This window comes from Terrapene carolina, unplaced genomic scaffold (assembly GCF_002925995.2).
Source record: "Terrapene carolina triunguis isolate 2854851 unplaced genomic scaffold, T_m_triunguis-2.0 Scaffold511, whole genome shotgun sequence".
Classification (NCBI taxonomy): domain Eukaryota; kingdom Metazoa; phylum Chordata; order Testudines; family Emydidae; genus Terrapene; species Terrapene triunguis.
The window spans coordinates 327,778-349,073 of record NW_020664862.1 but is presented as its reverse complement, the minus strand read 5'-3'; the positions used below and the strand labels follow the sequence as shown (position 1 = coordinate 349,073).

The 21,296-nt window shown below is 46.1% G+C and overlaps 1 protein-coding gene across 1 annotated transcript; it reads right to left on the bottom strand.

Moving 5' to 3' along the window:
* Window positions 1–14,287: 14,287 nt before the first annotated feature.
* LOC112114748 (putative olfactory receptor 52P1) lies at window positions 14,288–15,244 on the bottom strand. Its single transcript, XM_026658748.1, has one exon. It carries the CDS (start codon window positions 15,242–15,244, stop codon window positions 14,288–14,290), a length of 957 nt encoding a protein of 318 aa, XP_026514533.1.
* Between the last annotated feature and the right edge of the window lie 6,052 nt (window positions 15,245–21,296).

Here is a 21,296-nt window from a genome sequence, read left to right as displayed (position 1 = left end):
AGGCAGGGACACACCCAGCTGAGTTACATGAATGCTTTTGTCAGCTACTCATGAAATCAACATTAGAGAAACTCCAGCCAATTCCCCCAGTTCCCCAGCCTAGGACATCAGAGCTGTACATCTTGCCCTGGTCAGAAGCCTGACCATTGTAAGTTTATTATCTAGTCTGCCCATCTCAATATGGAGAGGGCATGCACCAGCTCTTGTTCCTGAGCAGATTTCCCCAAGTTCTTCATGCAAAATACACTGGCTTAGATAAAATATGAAACAGATTTATTAACTACAAAAAGATAGATTTTAAGTGATTACAAGTAGTAACTGTACAGATCAAAGTTGATTACCTAAGAAATAAAAGTAAAAAACATAATCTGAGTTCTATAAACTAGACAGCATTTGAATCAAGCAGTGTCTAACCCTGATAAATAATACAAGCAGATCACAGATCTTCCACACTCAGGCTGGGACCAACTCCCCAATTCAGTCTTTTTTCGTGCTACATGTTTCCAGGTGTTGAGTTGTGAGGGGAGTGAGGGCCAAGGGATGATATCACTATCCACATTGATGGACCTATCCTCCACGAAATTTATCTAGTTCTTTTTTGAACCCCGTTACAGTCTCGGCCTTCACAATATCCTCTGGCAAGGAGTTCCACAGGTTGACTGTGTGTTGTGTGAAAAAAAATACTTCCTTTTAATTGTTTTAAACCTGCTGCCTATTAGTTTCATTTGGTTATCCCTAGTTCAAGTGTTACAAGAAGGAGTAAATAACACTTCCTTATTTACTTTCTCCACACTAGTCATGATTTTATAGCCCTCTATTATATCCCCCCTTAGCTATCTCTATCCAAGCTGAAAAGTCCCAGACGTGATATCAGTTTTCAAGTACATAAAAGATTGTTACAAGAAGGAGGGTGATTTTTTTTTCTCTCTTTAACCTCTGAGGATAGGACAATAAGCAATAGACTTAAATTGCAGCAACAGAGGCTTAGGTTGGACATTAGGAAAAACTTCCTGTCAGGGTAGTTAAGCACTGGAACAAATAGCTAGGGAGGTGGTGGAATCTCTATAACTGGAGATTTTTACGAACAGATTAGATCAGGGATAGTACAGATCATCTGCCAGGAATGGTCTAGTTATTGCTTAGTCCTGCCTTGAGTGCAGGAGGCTGGACTAGATGACCTGCTGAGGTCCCTTCCAGTCCCACACTTCTATGATTCTATAAGTAGGAGTTAGCAAGCAACAGTCAAACATGAATGAGTCCCATTAAAATATAAGACAGGCAGGCAAGCAACTGCATATTGACAAAATATACAAATGCTTATATACAAGAGCTAAAAGTCTAAATGCTAAGATGGGTGAACTAGAGTGCCTAGTATCAAATGAGGATATTGATATAATAGGCAGCACAGAAACTTGGCAGAAAAAATAATAATCAATGGGACACAGTAATACTACGGTACAAGATATATAGGAATGACAGAATAGATTGTGTTGCTGTGGAAGTGGTACTATATGTGAAAGAATGTGTTGAATCAACTAAAGTAAAAATCTAAACTGTACCATAGAATCTGTATGGATAGAAATTCCATGCTAGAAAAATCCGAGTATAGGTAGGTATTCTTCAGGTATTTTAGCAACAAGAAGAAAGTCAAGGAAAGTGTGGGCCCCTTACTGAATGGGGGAGGCAACCTAGTGACCGAGGATGTGGAAAAAGCTAATGTACTCAATGCTTTTTTTGCCTCTGTCTTCACAAACAAGTCAGCTCCCAGACTGCTGCACTGGGCAGCACAATATGGGGAGAAGGTGACCAGCCCTCTGTGGAGAAAGAAGTGGTTCGGGACTATTTAGAAAAACTGGACGTGCACAAGTCCATGGGGCCGGATGCGCTGCATCCGAGGGTGCTAAAGGAGTTGGCGGATGAGATTGCAGAGCCATTAGCCATTATTTTTGAAAACTCATGGCGATCGGGGGAGGTCCCGGATGACTGGAAAAAGGCTAATGTAGTGCCTATCTTTAAAAAAGAGAAGAAGGAGGATCCGGGGAACTACAGGCCAGTCAGCCTCACCTCAGTCCCTGGAAAAATCATGGAGCGGGTCCTCAAGGAATCAATTATGAAACACTTAGAGGAGAGGAAAGTGATCAGGAAGAGTCAGCATGGATTCACCAAGGGGAAGTCATGCCTGACTAACCTAATTGCCTTCTATGATGAGATAACTGGCTCTGTGGATGAGGGGAAAGAAGTGGATGTGTTATTCCTTGACTTTAGCAAAGCTTTTGATACGGTCTCCCACAGTATTCTTGCTGCCAAGTTAAAGAAGTATGGGCTGGATGAATGGACTGTAAGGTGGATAGAAAGCTGGCTAGATCGTCGGGCTCAACGGGTAGTGATCAATGGCTCCATGTCTAGTTGGCAGCCGGTTTCAAGCGGAGTGCCCCAAGGGTCGGTCCTGGGGCCGGTTTTGTTTAATATCTTTATTAATGATCTGGAGGATGGTGTGGACTGCACTCTCAGCAAGTTTGCCGATGACACTAAACTAGGAGGCGTGGTAGATACACTAGAGGGTAGGGATTGGATACAGAGGGACCTAGACAAATTAGAGGATTGGGCCAAAAGAAACCTGATGAGGTTCAACAAGGACAAGTGCAGAGTCCTGCACTTAGGACGGAAGAATCCCATGCACAGCTACAGACTAGGGACCAAATGGCTAGGTAGAAGTTCTGCAGAAAAGGACCTAGAGGTCACAGTGGACGAGAAGCTGGATATGAGTCAACAGTGTGCTCTTGTTTCCAAGAAGGCTAACGGCATTTTGGGCTGTATAAGTAGGGGCATTGCCAGCAGATCGAGGGACGTGATCGTTCCCCTTTATTCGACATTGGTGAGGCCTCATCTGGAGTACTGTGTCCAGTTTTGGGCCCCACACTACAAGAATGATGTGGAAAAATTGGAAAGAGTCCAGTGGAGGGCAACAAAAATGATTAGAGGTCTGGAGCGCATGACTTATGAGGAGAGGCTGAGGGAACTGGGATTGTTTAGTCTCCAGAAGAGAAGAATGAGGGGGGATTTGATAGCAGCCTTCAACTACCTGAAGGGGGGTTCCAAAGAGGATGGAACTCGGCTGTTCTCAATGGTGGCAGATGACAGAACAAGGAGCAATGGTCTCAAGTTGCAGTGGGGGAGGTCTAGGTTGGATATTGGGAAACACTATTTCATTAGGAGGGTGGTGAAGCACTGGAACGCTTTACCTAGGGAGGTGGTGGAGTCTCCTTCCTTGGAGGTTTTTAAGGCCCGGCTTGACAAAGCCCTGGCTGGGATGATTTAGTTGGGAATTGGTCCTGCTTTGAGCAGGGTGTTGGACTAGATGACCTCCTGAGGTCCCTTCCAACCCTGATATTCTATGATTCTATGATTCCACTCCTCTGATCATCCTCATAGCCCTTCTCTGCACCTGTTCCAATTTGAAATCATCTTTCTTATACGTGATGTACCAGAACTGCACACAGTATTCCAGATGAGGTCTCACCAGTGCCTTCTGCAATGGCAATAACACTTCCCTGTCTCTATTGGAAATAATTGATCAACACACCCTGGAATTTTTTCTTTCTGTTTGTACAAGGGTGGAGGGGGTGAGTTCTGCTGCAACCTTAATGGACTACAACCATTATTTTTGTCTGACAACAAAAAATCCTCTTACTGGAAGATTGCAGTGTATCTCTGCTTTGTTTCTTAGAATTCAGAGTCCTCACATAGAAGAGCCCCAAAGCAGAGAGAGACAAAACAGGCTGCTCCCTAAGGCAGACATGCCCAACTTACCTCACCTTACTCTAGTCACTCAGATCTCTCACTTCCCTACAGAGCTCCTTTCCTATAAGCAGGACCAGTAAACCCCTTTGAAATTAAAGTGACAGTCCACAATTCCAACACAGTTTTCAAGCACATCACAGACTTCATACCTGATCTGGATCCTGGGCAGGTGAGCAGAGGACAAGCCATGGACAGGGCTGGCTCCAGCCACCAGCTAATGAAGTAGGTGCTTGGGGCGGCCAATCGAAAGGGGTGTCACTCCATCCGCTATTGGGGCAGCCTGTCCGGGTCTTCGGTGGGAATTCGGCGGCGGGTCCCTCAGTCCCTCTCTTCCTCTTTGAACTGCCACCGAAGTGCCACCGAAGAGGAAGAAGGAGTGTAGGATCTGTCGCCGAAGTGCCGCCAAAGAATGGAGCGGCACGATTAAGCTGCCGCCGAAGTCCCGCCGATCGGCTTTTTTTTTTCCGCCACTTGGGGCGGCAGAAAACCTGGAGCCGGCCCTGGCCATGGAGGAATCTCACTTTTGTTTCTCAGAGGCTGCTGCAACCCCATGGCTGGGCCAGGTGGTGCAGCCTCCTTCTGGGGCAGAATGGGATGATTTATAGACTTTGATCCCTTGGCCTAATCCTTTCCCCAGCCCACATATGCCTCACCTGCTCACAGCCCCCTTGGATAGGAACAGCCATGGATTGGAGTTTGTCAGTGAAGTTGTCTCTCATTATTGTCAACCCAAAACATTCAAAATCCATCGGACAGATCCGCCGCACACACACACACACACACAAAGATCATGAGACTGACAGAAAAACAATGTGATCCTAGCAGTAATTATGTATTTATTATTATTACTATTGCCGGACTTTTCAACTGCCTTCTGTTTTGTGTGTGCAGTGTCCTTGTAGCCTTGTTGGCTACAGGACATTAAAGAGACAAGGTAATATTCTGTTTTTTGAACATTTAGAGGGCAGTTGCCATCCCCAGTTCATATGTGAGCATTTCAGGTTTCAATCCCAACCTTAAACGCGCCAACAGACATGCGGGTCTTCCTGTGTCTGCTTGGCAGGAGCTCCAGTGAATCTCTGCTGTTGTTCTGTCCCTCCCTGTCCTTCTCGCCGTCTCCCTTCCTTCCTTATCACCCTTACTGCCCCCACTTAATCACCTGCCCCTCTTGCATTCTCTCTCTCTACTCCTCCACTCTCCCCAGTATTTCTCCTCCCTTTCCACTCATGTTGTCTCTCTCTGCTCCCTCCTCCCCTGTCCCTCTGGCCACTTCTGGTATTAAAATCTATGAATGTACCAGTGCTGTTGAAAGGTAATTGCCCTAGAAATTTGGGACTATGTTTGAACCAGGAGCAAATGTCTTCCTTTGTTTCAGAGCAGGGAGGGGTTCTGTGGGAAGAGAGGATATAGGGTTTGGGCTGAGCAGCCAGGAGGGAGGATCCATATGAACTTACCAACCAATAGAGGAGGTTTGAGCTGAACTTCTGTTTTATTATTGCTAATTTCTGCATTAAGAAAACTAAGCCCCAAGAAGGGGGAGAGCTTGTATAACACACGGGACAGTGTGTGTTACATTTCACTCTGTGCCTGAACCTGACGATATAGGCCTGTTACAGCTCTCAGATAAAGCCTCTGGTCTTTTAGCTCAAGCTCACTGGGTCTTGCTTTTAACTGTGGATGTCCCCAGGCCAAAGGGTCTCTGCACTTCCAGTCCCAATCCTGGCTGAACCATGTGACGTGAGGAGACAGGTGAAAAAATGTTAAATGAAATAGAAAAGAACACATGGAGATGGGGGAGCTAAATGCAGAGGCCAGAGCTCTCTAGAAAGTTCCAGGTTGGCTTTAGAAGTGGACAGATATTTATGTGGGAGCTTAAATTTTTCAAAACCAGTTTGTCAAATAGAGGAAGTTGTCAGACACATAGAAGAACATAAATTGTTGGGCAAAAGTCAACATGGTTTCTGTAAAGGGAACTCATGTCTTACTAATCTATTAGAGTTCTTTGAAGGGGTCAACAAACAGGGCAAGTGATGGCAGGGAATATGATGAAGCTTATTTCAAACTGGGCTTTAGATGGAGAGGGTTGAGCGATGCACTGAAGATTCATTGCGTTGTATGTAGCGATGTACTGGCAAACGACAGTATACGGCCCTGCAAGCCAAAACAAGACATCCTACCTTAGTAGATAAACATGGAGAGTTTTTTCAGAGGAAGCTAAGTAGCAGGTGCTCACCTATGCTTCCAGGGGATAACAATCGACCTGTACCTGGATAATTGTATCCTCAGCGTCCACTCCTTCAATATGCCCTGCTGAGTGACACTGATAGACGTGCTCACTGAACTGGTTCTGGAGATCAACATCCAAAAATGAACCTTCACCCCTGTACAGAGTTTAGAGTTCATAGGGGCTGACTGTCACACTACGCTCTCATATTATTCATAGAGATATTGTTATGATATATGATTATTGCATAAACATGATGCATTTTAGACAAGATAGGTCATGTGACGTATCATTGGAAAGGTTATGATTTAGTAAATATGATTATCCTATTTAAATGAACGTATCATTTCTGTCTCTGAAGTTAGGCACATTGTCTGTGTATCTGTTACAAAACTATTTACACCTTGAGAACGCCGACTAGACAGAATGCAATCAGGGTAGATAGCTGGTTAAACAATAAGTCTTAGAAGATGTTAATCTCCCACTGGGGAGCCTTCCTGAGGATGCTGAGAACTGCCTCTGAGTTATGGCTGTGGTAACTCAGGGCAGTCCGGAATAAATGTGCCCGTTTCTTCCCACTGCTCAAGGGAACTCACATGAGAGTCTTAACAGACAACACATTATGTACGCATTACATAATTCAACAGGAAAGAGCCAGGTCGCCCTCCCTCTGCACAGAAGCACTAAAATTATTCATCTGGGACATTTCCCACAACATCACACTATCAACGGAGCACGAAACCTGATAGACAGGCTCAATCGCAAGTTCCCACAGCCCCAGAACTTGCTGCTTTTGTTACTGAATAGGAGCTGTTTCTCCTACATCATCCAACAATGAAATAACATCAGACCCTCGCAGATAGCAGCTGGCTTGGGAAAGTGTGTGTCAGAGCAATGTCAGCCACAGCTACCCCGGAACCAGCTTGCGTAGTTTCTGATCACAGCCCGGTGTGATCTGCACTCTGTCAAGGCAGAGCTAACCTTTAAGGGAGGTGATGGAATGGACAGCCCAGGGCTCTGGTGACAGCCATATCCCAGGGCTATAGTACATAAGCCTGTGTCTCAGTCAGTAGTGAAGAAGTGACACCGAAAACCTGGGTGAGCTGCCCCAGTAGCAGTCTGCAGAGACTAGGCCAAGCTTTCTGCTAAGAAATTGGAAAAGCAGCTGGGCAGTGACTCAGTCTGTGCAAGCAGAACATACCTTGGGGAGGGGTTGATCTATGAAGGGAAGACAGAGGAAGGGCTGCATAGGAAGAGTGCCAGGGAAACAGAGAGGGCAAAAGCTAGGGTGGAGGCGTCTAAGGGTAGATAACCCAAGTGTGCATGGTCCGAGGGGGAAAACCTGTGGTAGATGGATGAATCCTGACTGTGGTGCCACTGTGGCAGGTGGGGAAGAACTATGTGGATGCCAGGAGGGCTGGAAGCCCCACAGCCCAGAGAGGTGGAGCAGCTACAGCAAGTGTCAGCCATGACAGGGACTATCCAGAGATGGGACCAGCATCCCAGCTAGGATGAGGTGAAAAGGCCCATGGGCAGCGATGGCCAATGACATCCCATCCCCTCCGCATCCAGCACCCACATCGATGTGGCCATGGCCAGACTCCACACGGCCTCTGGGACTGAAGTCTGCTGAGCCAGCTGGCCTCAGTGGCTGGGTCACATCCAGCCCTGGGAAAAAGCCCCTGCGTTACAACCACATGCGCCCCCTACTCAGAAATTCGGGATGTGCCACTGAGGAGACACCAGAGATCTTATTGGAACATCAAAGGGCCACCTAACCCCTGCACTGGGCAATGATCTGGGGAGGTCAGTTCTGAGGGGACACCTACTCCACCTCAGTGACACTGGGAAACTCCCTGGTTGGCTACCTAGACAACCCTGCAGGACACTCTGCTGCATTCCCTGGCCCAGAGCCGTCTCTCACCGCCATCTGGTGCCTCGTGGAGCTGTGGGGCACTGATTGGCTGTGCGTTTGAGTGCCAGCACCCACTGCAAGCCTTGGTCACTGGCCTGGAAAATATGGCTACACAGCTGGCTGCCCTGACTCAAGCAGATACAGGCAGCCTGAGTCATGGCTTACCATGGCTTTAGAGGAGCTGGAGTGAGCTGTTACCAATGGCCCTGAATACCTAGAGAAGCCAATTTCCCACCACAAGTTCCCCCCACCACAGTGGCTACCTCAGCCCAGCAGGCCCCCTGGCTGTGGTGGGAATGGAGCCCCACGGTGATGGGAACCATTTTGGCGGGATGCCATCTCCCGCACCACAAACGGCCCTGATCTTTACACCCCTCACCTCCCTTGGTGCCAAACACCACCCCCTTTACATCGTATTCAGGCCCATCGTGCCCTGAGGGTCATGATCCCATGGCAGGGTTTCTTGGTCACTGCATATCCCAGGAGAAATCACCTCAGCAGCCAATTTGCTACCACCGTGTGGGGCTTCAGTCTCCAGTGTGAGCTCGACTCAGGGCACTTGGAATATTTTCAGCTTCTGCATTTTGCTGGAAACTTCGCTGCTGCCCTCACTTCGGCTTGTGTTGTACACTTCTCTCCCTTTGTCACAAAATGATCCATTTCTCATGTAAGCTGTTTCTCGCTGTAAGTGTGCTGCTGATAATGGTTTTAAGTTTCTTTTTAAATACCTGGAGGAAAAACCACACAATGGACATCTGATGTGTCACAGTTGCTAGGAGAGCCCTTCCCAAGTCTAATGTAAACCCCTCCAGAGCCCCATGTGGCTGTGGTTTTCACTGTCACCCACATTTCCTGCTGTCTCCCTGATTTTGCTGGGGCTCCAGTTGTCCCCTTTGTCCCTTTACACCCTCCGAGGGCCAACAGCCAGAGCTCTTAAAAAAAGAGGCACACAGTTTGCACCTTCCTTTACACATTTCCACGTCTCCCATAGTTTGAGAACTGCTGCTCTAAACAGATCTGAATGAAAGCAACGTCCACAAGAAAGCACGAGAACTCTCCGTTAGAATGATTGGCCAGTTTTTCAACTCCTTCATACAGATCATTGTCACTTGCAGAACTAAGCGTATTTGGCTGAATGACACGGAATTGATCACCTGCAAGCTTTGAATGTGATTGGAAAGCTGTACATTTATTATAGTGAGACACCTGTAAAACATGTTCACTTTGAAATAACTTTGTGAGTCGGCAAGTCTTTCACCTTGTGACAGCCATTTCTCAGGGCTGGTTGGCAGGGGTGCGATGCCTAGTAGTCAGGGCTCAGGCCTGTGATGTGCAGGGGATTATTGGTAGGGGAGCCCGGGCCCTCCCACTCCATTAGGATTTGACCCAGGGCCCGTGGGGGCTATCTGTCCTCTGACAGCAAAGGTGGTGTGACGAGCTGGACCTCCCCCCCCCCCCCTGTATGCCACCTGATTTATGGGGTTTCACAAAGCCATTCTTGATGCACCAGCCTGGATTCCCTCTCCCTGTTTTGCTGAATTAGGCTCTCTGGCCTCTTGCTGCAAACACACCCAGGTAGGGAAACACCCTGCTGCAGACACAGACTGAAGTCAGCTCTGTATGAGAGGACTCACCCAGCACTCATGTGCCCACCCCTCTTCGGGGATAAACCCAAAATAATAAAGTTTTCAACTGTATGGAATGTTCTGCACAGTGCAAGCTCATAAATATCACCCAGTCCCTCAGTGTGGAGAGTGATGTGCACAGCTTCTTGCAACTCTCAGATATGAATTTCACACCCTGGGTTATGTCATACACAAGAAATAAGTTTATTAACTACAAAAGGTAAGTTTTAAGTGATTATGAGGGATAGCAAACAGATCAAAGCAGATTACCTTAATAAATAAACAAAAAACGCAAACTGAGCTGAACACACTGGACAGGTAAGACATAAATTAGCAAATTCTCATGCTAAGTGATAAACAGCCTGGCAGTTTCTTAAGGCACAAGTTGCCTTGGCTTTCCTAGGTTTTCATTCGCAGGCTGAAAATCCTTATTGGCGGGGACTATCACTTCCCACAGTTCAGTCTTATTTTCTCAGGTGTTTCCCATTGGGTAGTGTGATCTCTGAGAGGTTTCTATTGTACACATTTCTTTGTGCTTGTGTGTATTTCCTCAATAAGCCATTAACATTTTTTGACTTTTTTACTGTCATACCCGAAAGGCTGCTGGTGGGGGTTTGTTTCAGCAACACATTCATAGGCACACTTCAAAACTTCACACACGATAATGGCATATCCGAGATATTACCATCTAGCAGATCAAGACTTTTAGAATGACACATCACAAGGCATACTTTAAACAAAACATACCCTAATTACATGACAGTGGTGAATATTGGTGTCTCAGGGTGTAAGAGGCAACCTTCCCTGGGTCACTTCTTACCACCTACCTGCAAATGTCCCAAGTTCTCCGTCTGGGGTAAGGTAGCATGAAGGGTGTCTCCTCACCCCAAGGCACCTTCTGGTGGCTCCATGTAGCGAGGTCGTTCTCCTTTCTTCTTGGGGCAACTGCCTCCTCTTGCGGGGCCAGCTCTGTCCAAGGGATCTCCCCTGCTGGGGTAGTCCAAACAGCAAATATAGGGGATCAATCAAGCCTACAGCTCATATTGGAGATGAATGCTTCCCTCTCAGGCTGTCCCTGTAGCAGACCCTCCCTTCCCTCAGAAAGGAACCTTTGGGCATTTATCATAGAATCACAGAAGATTAGGGTTGGAATAGATGTTAGGAGGTGATCCAGTCCAACCCCCTGCTCAAAGCAGGACCAACACCAACTAAATCATCCCAGACAGGGCTTTGTCCAGCGGGCCCTAAAAACATCTAAGGATAGAGGTTCCACCACCTCCCTAGGTAACTCATTCCAGTGCTTCACCACCCTCCTAGAGAAATAGCTATTCAGGGAGATATTCTGCCTTCCCTCAGATCACCTTCCCTATAGCTGCCAATAGCAGGTCTGCTCTCCTTCCTGCTCTGCCACAAAATGAGCTGCTCCCCTGTATTTTTGCCTTCCTTAAGCACTTCTCTTCACACTTGATTTCTCTGCCCCATTTTCCTGATCATTTACTTGTTGAATGTTTGGCTTCTTGGAACACCTTTTCAAATGTAGCTAAAAGTTCAGTGGCTGTGGAAAATAATACTGCTACTTTGTATAGGTCTGTGTCTCTGGGTTGTAGCAGTTTTGAAACAGCATTTACCATTTCCAGAAACTTTCTTTGGAGCACAATGAGAAAAACAAAACTAAAATTTTCTATTAATTTCTTTAATGCTGAAGACTCGTAAACTTCATTGGCCCTTTTACTCAGGAGAATAATTTCTGTGGGTGCCTTCCTTGTGTCTAAATACTGAATCTGAGAGGAAGAAGTGATTCATACTGGTTGTTGATCAACTGTGTAGTCAATTTCTTGAACAAGCTTTGATTTGTTATGAAATATGTTCAAGAGGGCAAATAAACAATGTCAGGTTTACTACTCTAACCCATTAATAAAATAATACAGGGAAAAGGTTTTATACAATATCAGTCTCTGGGAAGCCATCTCATGCAGTGATGTTACATTCACCTTATGCAGAAAGTGTGCTCCCCAAAGTCACACGTTTCAGCTTTTATCATTCATATAAAAATGTCATAAGTTACAAATCTCGTTACGCGTCACTAAAATCCAACGCAGGAGTTTGTCCCAAGTCCTTAATGTAAGTTAGGAACTATTGTGGGAAACTTTCCTGGCTTCTGCATTACCCCAGGGGAATTGGCTAGAGAAAGGGTCTGCGTCCCCACACCCACTCCCTTTACCCGGAGACCTGCCTCATCTGAAGGACTCCCCTTCCACACTCCTGTATGGAAATGGTGACCCATTCTCATCATAGTCACTTAGGACAGGGATTAGAGTGTCCTCACTCCTGGGTAGTCTCTTCACACTGGACGCTTCCCTGACCCACTGATCACTACACTAAGTTCAACCCAAAGGTAATTTATTAAACAGCAATTTTAAAAAAATGAAAAACTGAGAAATGTTCAAGGAAACAAGGAACTTTGCTCTGTGGGCATGGGGAACAAAACAAACAGCCATCTCTGGGATGTAAGACACTTTTCCAGTTTGTTCTTCACACAACCCATGCCTCCTGCCCAGGTCCTGGCTCTAAAGTGTGATGCTACCACAGGTTAGGGGGGAATAGCTCAGTGGTTTGAGCATTGGCCTGCTAAACCCAGGGTTGTGACTTCAATCCTTGAGGGGGCCATTTAGGGATGAGGGGGTTGGACTAAATGACCTCATGAGGTCCCTTCAAACCCTGATATTCTATGAAGTAAGGCATCTGCTCTGTCAGTGGCCACATACCCTCAGGCTCTAGGAAGTAGGACCCTTCTCCCCAACATCTGCTCTCCCTTCAGATTCACATACCCCCTTCTTAATCCATCCTTCAAGGCCTCCCTGTCTGGTAACATGGCCCCACTTTGCTCTCCCTAGCTTCTCATTGCACTTGGCTGTTGTGTTAGTTGTGGCATGGCCAGCATCCATTGTCCTGTCACTGTTGCCGCAGCTCCCAGATGTAGCTCAGCCCTGGATCCCCATTAGCACAGCTGGTCTGTGCTGACCCAGGTTTGGTCTGCTCCCGCTGAAGATCCCCAGCACTGTTGCTCTGCCTCCAGCTCAGCTTGAATGATTGCCGGATTTCGACTGCATTATTAGCCCAAAGGGCTAGAAGTCGCTCAATCTATTTCTTGAAACAAAAGGGTTTTTTTTTTTAATTAACACATTAGCCTATACATCAAGATCAGGATAGAAGATTTTATTAGATCTCTAGATTAGATCTGATTTTTTTTTTTAAAAAGCTACTAGCTCCTGCAGGAGTTGGTGAATATTAGCAACAAAACTGTGAGATGACAATCAAATTCCAAATCAAAATCCCAGTACTGGCACTTGTATCCCGATTGAGGATTGGCTGGTGTTTCAAACAAAAAACAGAGAATTACGGTATTAAATATAACCCCAAAGTAGCCGCAAACACATGTAGCTAAAAACAGCAATGACGTTATTATGTTATTTATTTCTAATGGCATTCGATGACGGAAGCCAATGTTGATATTTTTAGTTGAATTAGTTTGTTAATGTTAGTCTCTAAAAGGCAACATTTCACACTCACTGTCTTCACTGGGAGAAGAATGCTTCTGCTGCTGCTCATATATATCAGCAATGACCAGAACAATCACTTCTTTCATTAGCAAATTCTTCACAACAGATTTTCGTCGTTGCATATATGCCTTAATAAGAATATTTTCTAAAAGTTCCTCTAGTATCTTGTTGCACAGTTTTGTTTTTATCAAGTTCATCTGAAAAAAAAATCGTTAAACTGAAGCGTTGCTAAAAGGTAGCAACAGCAATGAGAAAGCAAACAAGCCAAGTTCACTAAAGTCTTTGTCCCCAGTGGCATTCATGTGTTCAAGATGTTGAACCCAAAACTGCTCTACTTGGCTGTTCTGAGTATGAGGTCAGTGAACCATAGGCAAAACTCTCCATTGCTGCTCCAACTGTCCAAAGTCTCCACAAACCAATGGCAAAAATGAGATATCAGCCAATCTAAGTTGTGCCGAGCTGAGTGCAGTAAAAGGACTTAATACTGCAAGCGATCCAATCACCTCGACATTTGGTGGCTATCTCTGTTTCATCTGTTTCAAAACTCCAACATGAAATCTCGACACCTATTTTAACATCTTCGACCATGTGAACTGTTAGTGTCAGTTTTGAGAGTTCCAACTGGAAAGCGACTCAATGGTTTTGGTTGTAGTTTAACATAGCAGTCCCGTTCTCAAAAATACATGGTTTCACAACTCTCACCAATAAGCTCTAGAAGGTAAATTTTACTCACCGGATCGCTGCATCTATGAAAAAGAAGTTCAGCATTGTTGTTTCTTTCTTTGTCTTTGGCTATGTAAAAGCGCAGCTTTAGTTTGTCAAACTGATCAAGAACCCTGTTCACACAGGGATTAATACAAGCCACCTTGCACCAGAAAGCCGCAATATCTTTTGGTAGTCTGGAAGTCATGGAAAGGCCAAGTGACAGGGTGTGTGGGGGTTGGGAGCTGATGGGTGATACTGAAAGAGGTCAGGTGATGGTCAGAGAGCGGGAACTCAGCTATGGAGAGAGCAGAGCTTGGTGATGGAGTGATAAGGTATTAGGTGTGAGGAATTTCTCGTACAGTGAACTTCCACAATGGTGAGTTAAGCCAAACTAGGAGAGAGCACCTGTGATTAACAAGGAGATATCATTTCCCCATCTAGTCAGGAAGGTTTAAAGTCAGTGCCCCCCGAGAGAACACATTCTGGAAGTGCATTTGACCACTTTCTCACGAAGTTCTTTGTTTTTGACTCCGTAAATGATAGGGTTGAGCATGTTGGGGAGGAGGAAATAGAGGTTGGCCAAAATAATATGAATGTGCGGAGTGATGCCCTGGCCGAACCTATGTGTCAGAGTGGAAAAGAAGAAGGGAGGATAAGACATCAACATCACACAGATGTGGGCTGTGCAAGTGTTGAGGGCTTTCTCGTGGGCTTTCTTGGAGGAGATTCTGAGGACAGCCCTGAGGATCAGACCATAGGACAGGGCAATGAGCATTAGGTCTAACCCTAAAACTACAAATGCTATCACCAAGCCATACATCCTGTTGACTGTGAAGTCCCCACATGACATCTTCGCCACAGCCATGTGCTCACAATACATATGGGGGATAATGCGGTTGGCACAGAATGACAGCCTGCTCAGGAGCAGGGGCAGGGGCAGAATGAAGAGAACAGCTCTTATCAAACCCAAGAGCCCTAGCTTAGCTATTCGTGCATTGGTGAGGATGGTGGCGTATCTCAGAGGGTTACATATGGCAACATAGCGATCAAAGGCCATTGTCACGAGGACGGCTGATTGCATAATAGAAACCGCGTGAAGGAAGAACATCTGGGTGAGGCAGCCACCCACAGTAATGCCCTTGAAATTGAACCAAAATATACACAGTGCCTTTGGCACGACGGAGGTAGAGGTGCCAATGTCTGTGAGCGCCAGCATGCAGATCAGCAGGTACATTGGCTTGTGCAGGGTCTCCTCTTTGCCTACAACAAACAGAACCATGACATTTCCAAACAGGCCCATAATGTAGAACATAGAGAAAGGGATGGAAATCCAGACGTGGGCAGCTTCTAGGCCAGGGATGCCCAATAGGATAAATGGTGAAGGATCAGAGGGGGTGAGGTTGAAAGCTGCCATGAGGTGGTCAATGCATCAATCGGGCTCAGACATGCTCAGGGTGCCTGTGAAGGGAGAAAAGCACAGGTAGGGAGTTACACACTTTATAACAAATATTTGATAATTATTAACAATCTAGAATGGGGGGGTGAGCAGTGAGGTGGCAACATTTGCAGATGGCACCAAATTATTTAGGTCATAGTCAAGTCCTGAGAAGTCCTCAGAGGGAGCTAACCCAGTCATGTGAATGGCACATGACCTTCAGTGTCAATAACTGCAACATGTATACCCATTGGAGGAAAAAGCTTGAACTCCTCAAACACCTAACAAGGATATAATTTAATTATATGAGCTCAAGACATGGACTTTGGTGTCAGGGTGCACAGACCTATGAAACCCTGCTCGCAGGGCAAGCAGGGACAGAAACTAAGCAAAATATTGAAATCCAGGAGGAGTGGGATGGGAAATCACACAGAAAATACAGTGCCATGAGATCAGTCTGACAATGTTTCACCCTCCTCTCATCTCCTCTGTGTAGTACTGGGCGCCCTTCTCACACAGGATATTGCAGAACTAGAGGGGTTCAGGGAAGGGCAATGAGAATGATCAAGGAGAGAGGTTGAAGAGACTGGGATCATTACCTTACAAAGGAGATAAATACGAGGGGATATGAAAAAAGTCTATAAAATACTGACTGGTAGAGAGTAGATTGAGAATGTGTTCTCCCTGTTTGATAACACAAGATCAAGAGAGCATTCAATTACACTGAAACATGGCAAGTTCAAAACAGATAAAAAAGAATGCTATATTCACTTGATGCCTAATTAAACTGAGAAACTAGTTGCCACAAAAGGAAGTTGAGGCCAGGTGCTAAGCAAGAACCAGGAAGGCTTTGGACCTCTACATGGATAGTGTCACTGTCCAGTTAGAATAGTTACAGCTACATGAATGTTTTGGAAAGCCTATACGACCACGTGTTTCAGGACACAAGCCAATCTCTAACTGTTAGGCATTCGGTTGACACCCTCATGATAGTCAGGTCATCCCCCTGCCTAAACCCACTTCTGGGTTTCTTATACTTTGTAGTGCAGCACCTGGGGCTGTCACTGTCAGAGAGAGGACACTGGACTAAATGGACCATAGGGCTGATCCACGATGCGGTTCCTATATTGGAAAGGAGCCAAGTTTCTCTCAGGGAAAAAGACATTCTCATGGTGGTCTACGACTTTGTACTCCAGAGAATGGGCATGGGGGGCACAAGTGTCGTGGTAGTTTGGACTACAGGCCGGCACCTCTATCACTTCCCTTGTTTCTTTTGGTGAGACACTTTCTTGCGGGCACCCAGCTTTGTCTGAGGCGTAAGTTACAGGTGGTAACTGACAAATGTAAGCAGAGACGTGTGTCAGCAGCTCACCTGCCAACCCTTCTCTTGCCTGAATATCAAAGAAGTTTGCAGATGATGCAACAATTGGGGGTTGATAAATAATGAAGAGGACAAGTCACTGATTCAGAGCAATCTGGACTGATTGGAATCTTGGTCGAAGCAACCAACATGTGTTCTAATTTAGCCATCTAAATATCTACATCTAGGAACAAAGAATGTGGGTGATGCTCACACGATGGGGGGATATCGTGGGAAGTGCAATGACCCTGAACTAGATTTGGGGGCAGGAAGGGATAATTAGCTAAAACAGGAGCTCCCAGTGTGACCATGTGGCCAAAAGAGCCTGAGATGATAACCGGGGAAATCTGAAGGAGAGGTAGAGATGTTATTTTACCTGTATATTTGGCACTGGTGTGACTGCTGCTGGAATTCTGTGTCCAGTTCTGGTGTCCATGACTAAAGATGGAAGTTGATACACTGAAGAGGGTTAAGAGAAGAATCACAATAATTAGTAAAAGAGCAGAAGACCTGCCCAATAGTGATAGACTCAAAGATCTCAATCTGTGTAGTTTAAGAAAGATGGTTAAGGGGTGACTTGAGTATAGTCTGTAAGTACCTACACAGGGAACCAATATTTAATAATAGGCTTTTCAGACTAGCATACAGGAGTGTAATAGGATCCAATGGCTAGAAGTTGAAGTTATAGAAATTCTGTCTGGAACTAAGTATGAGATTCCAGTAACTCTCCTGTCCGCTCATTTTTTATTCAAACGAGCTTATCCGTCCTTAGAGGCCACAGGATGACTCCAGTTGAAGTCACAAGGCTCATGGCTGGTGCAAATCAGGCTATTAATTTAAGTCCCTACATGTGGATTCAGGGTGAACTCCTGACTCTTTTCAGAGCTTTGCCATTGATCTCAATGGGATGAGATTCACCCTGAGTTTTTTACTTTTGGCTCCAAGCTGCACAAATCACGGGTTTGGGTCGTGGTACAGAAAGCACACTTCTGTAAGGGTGCTGAACGTGTATGGAGGGAACCCCCAGTTTTTGTGGGGTTCTGAGACTGGGCATGAAAGAAGGGGATTCCAAAACACGTGGGCCCCGATTTGGCTCTCAGAGAGGCCAGCATCAATCTGGAGTGACCCAGTGAAGGTCGAATGCGAGCGCAGAATCTGGCCAGTGTGCGGCCCATTCTTGTTGTGAACCCTCTGGTAACACAGATACCCACTGAAGAGGTTGTGTTTGCACTTCCTAATAAGGCAGTGAAGTCACTGAATTGGAAAAATTGAGTGAACCACAGGAAAAACCACACCACCCAAAAAAAGAAGATATTGAGACAGATAGAAGGACACAGTAAGAGACAAGGAATTGATCTTAAAAATAAATATTTGTCTAAACTATCTCCAGTGCATATTTACTTTCAATTTTACTGGGTAAATCCCTTAGTGTTTCTGACAATACTAAACAAACAGTTTAAGTCACCGTGCTAGTGAATTCCGGCCCAGATGGTTCCTGACTTGTACCCTGGAACCCTTCCTGAACCCTCAGCATTAACTTTAGTGCAGGAACAGGCAACTCACCGAAATTCTGCTCAGCAGAGAGAAGAAATCTCTTTATGGCGACAGGAAGGTAGAGCCCTAAAAAGCAAGATATGAATCTCACATGTCTGACACTTTCCATGTTGGGTAGCGATTTTTATGATTCCCCTGTACACTCCCTGCAGACTCTCAGGTTGGCAGGACTCCCAGACAATTCCCTTGGCTCTATGAGCAGCAGGAAGAGCAGAAAATAGACCCTGGAGAACTACAGCTTGAGAGCCTCCCCTGGGAGGCTCTCAAGAAATAATTTGCTGATACCAGGGGCTCAAGATTTTCAGGGTAAACAGTCTTGCAGACTCTTGTTCAGCCTAACATTGACAATGGGATTTTTTTTTCTGTGTATAATGTACAGTCATCTACACTATCGGTGGGAATACTGCCACAAGATATGGGACCAAAAATCTTTTTCAATTGATAGTAGCAGCGTATCGCTGCATACAGCCCATGCAGATACAATGTACAGTGCATTAGCCTCTGCAAAGTCAATGCCACTTGGTGAAGGCCAAATGAAGTGATACTTAATTGATTCAAGCCGTAGGGTATGGAAAAGGCTTTCTTCTCCCAGGATTCTGGCATCAAAGGTATTTGCCAGTATCCCTTTGTGAGCTCTAAAGCAGATATACATCTGGAAGCTCAAACACTTCTAATATTTCATCTCCTTTCTGCATCGTGTAATCATCAAATTTCAATATTGTGTTGATATTTCAGATATCGATGCAGAAAAAGGGTTGTGCCATCCTGTGTCAAAATTAGTACAATGGGACTTCTACTCTCACTGTGGTGTTTTACGTTGTGATGCCCTGCTGGGGTGAGAGCACAGGGGTAAAGGAATCAAACAATTGCTATATCTGGATGTTTTGTACTGGATACAGTCCCTGACACATGCTTGCATTACAGGTGCCTGTGGGCCTAATTTTGGATCCTGAAGGTATGAGTGCAATGGGTTATTGGCCCCGCGGTTGAGTCTGGGAGCCGTGGAAACTGCTGTGACCCTCTAACCACCCAGCTGGGCTCGCCCTTTTCAATACCGCTTTGCTAGTGATTCAGCGTCTCCTGGCCCTGTTATCACCCAACACGACAGCAGATGGTGCCACACACCCAAGCTGAGCTACCCGAGGGATTACTTAAGCCACCAAAGACCAATCAGCAGACACCTGGTGTTAAAGGGTTTTCCTTTCACCCTCTCCCTTTCTCTGACTGAATCTACCAAGATAAACACAAGTTGATGTTGCTGAGGATGTGCGTGGCTGTAATAACCAAGTGTGTGGCACTTGATGGACTGTTGTGCAGGTGCGCAGCTTAGAGGGAACATTGATCCCATCCTGGTGGCCATGGTCTCGATTAGCAGCCCTTGGTGATACGGTTTGTGCCCATGCGTTTGATTGCAGAACGCTGTGTGTGGATTGCTTTCTCAGACACATATCCCTGAAGTCTTTTAATGTACCTGCTGTGAAGACTGTTAGTAGCAACATTTCCAGGCCATGTCACACGTCAGTTTGCTCCGTGGTGTCAGTCTGCTTGGTGGCTTCACATTTTTGGAGGGAAACTCTTTGTTCAGTGTCATCGTCCTGGATCGATTGATGGTTGTTTTGGCCAGTGCCAGGGAAAGTCTGATGAGGTCTTGTGACTTCATAGTGTTACCCTGCTGGTAAGGGTGGGGTTCTGCACTGAGGGGCTTTGGTTAAGAGACTAGGAGACCCTCTCCATAAAACACACATTGTTTACTGAGTGATACTATAGCATACATACACAATAGTAAAAACATGCTCTGTATGGGTTACCGTAATCCTAACTCTATTCTTGCTACCAGGGCCTTCCGGATCACAAGGCTAGGGGTCCCTTGTTTGCTGTCCTTCAGTGTCTGAGGAACAAACCAACTCCCCTCTGTCTTGCCCTCTAATGCTCTGAGGCAAACAGCCCCCAGTGCATGTACAAACTTCAAAATAAACTCATCTCTAGACAAACTTTTCCCATTTTCCCACCAACAAACAATGGTAACCACCTACTAATTATAGCCATCGTCTATGAACTCTGGGCACGGCAGGGCCGCACTGTCTCACTAGCTATCATCTCTTCCCATGGTACAAGGGCACAGTTATCTTACTCTACAATGGGGCCACAGATGTGGGAGAAGCACTGTTGTGCTCCCAGTCCTGGTACCCATTGTACAGAAGGTCTCAGACTGACACCAGCTAGGACCAACATCTGGTGAGAGGCCCTCTGTCTCCAAAGCAGGGATATGAGGGTGGGGCAGTAAGGCCTGGAAGAGGAGATCTCCGCTATTGGCAGCTTCCAGGTCCAGGTAGAAGATCAGCAGCTCTGAGATCTGTTCTAGGGAGGAGGGATTAACCTCATTCACTTCACACACCTGGTCTGAGAGACCCAGGTGTCCCAACCACACTGCCTTCAGTGAAACAATCAGACCAAATGCAGCTCACCTAGGTCCCTTCACCTCCAAGTGCAGGACCCACCACTACTTCTCACGCTCCCCTGGGGCTCTCCCATGTGGATTCTCTGATGTCTAGACCGGGGCACCATTTCGTACAGGAGGTGTGCTCCCAGGCGGAGCTCTTAATTCCACAACCTTAGTGTGGAATGTGAGTTCTGCACAGTGGTGCTTCTCCCAGCTTGTGTCCCCAGAGCAGGGAGTCAGTGTTTTGTTTACGAACCGAGGCAGGGTGATTAAGGTAAGAAAGGGCTGGGAATTCAATTAATGATCTGAAAGTCCTTAGGTGAGCCTGTAAAACAGGAATCGCTCTGCAGGAGGTGGAGGATGTTTGTGAGAGAATGCTGTGAAATCAGAAGAAGAAACAGAGCCAAGGCCTCTTAGCCAAGGTTACATTTAAAAAGAGGGAGACACGAGGGAAAAGAAGGGGCCAAAGCCCAGGGAAGGGCTAGCAGTGGTATAGAAACGTTCCCCCTGTACCTGTGGTACTTATTTGGCCCTATCACCATAGTATCTGAACACCTCACAATGTCTAACCTCACAATGTCTAACCTAGTTCCTCTCATAGCCCTCGGTGAGTTAGAGCAGTGCTGTTTTCCCCATTGTACAGGTGGGGCACTGAGGCACAGAGAGATTAGCAGCCA

What these genes read in the sequence shown, in the direction of transcription:
- LOC112114748 (XM_026658748.1), bottom strand. Translation starts at nt 15,244, where the DNA reads ATGGCAGCTTTCAACCTCACCCCCTCTGATCCTTCACCATTTATCCTA.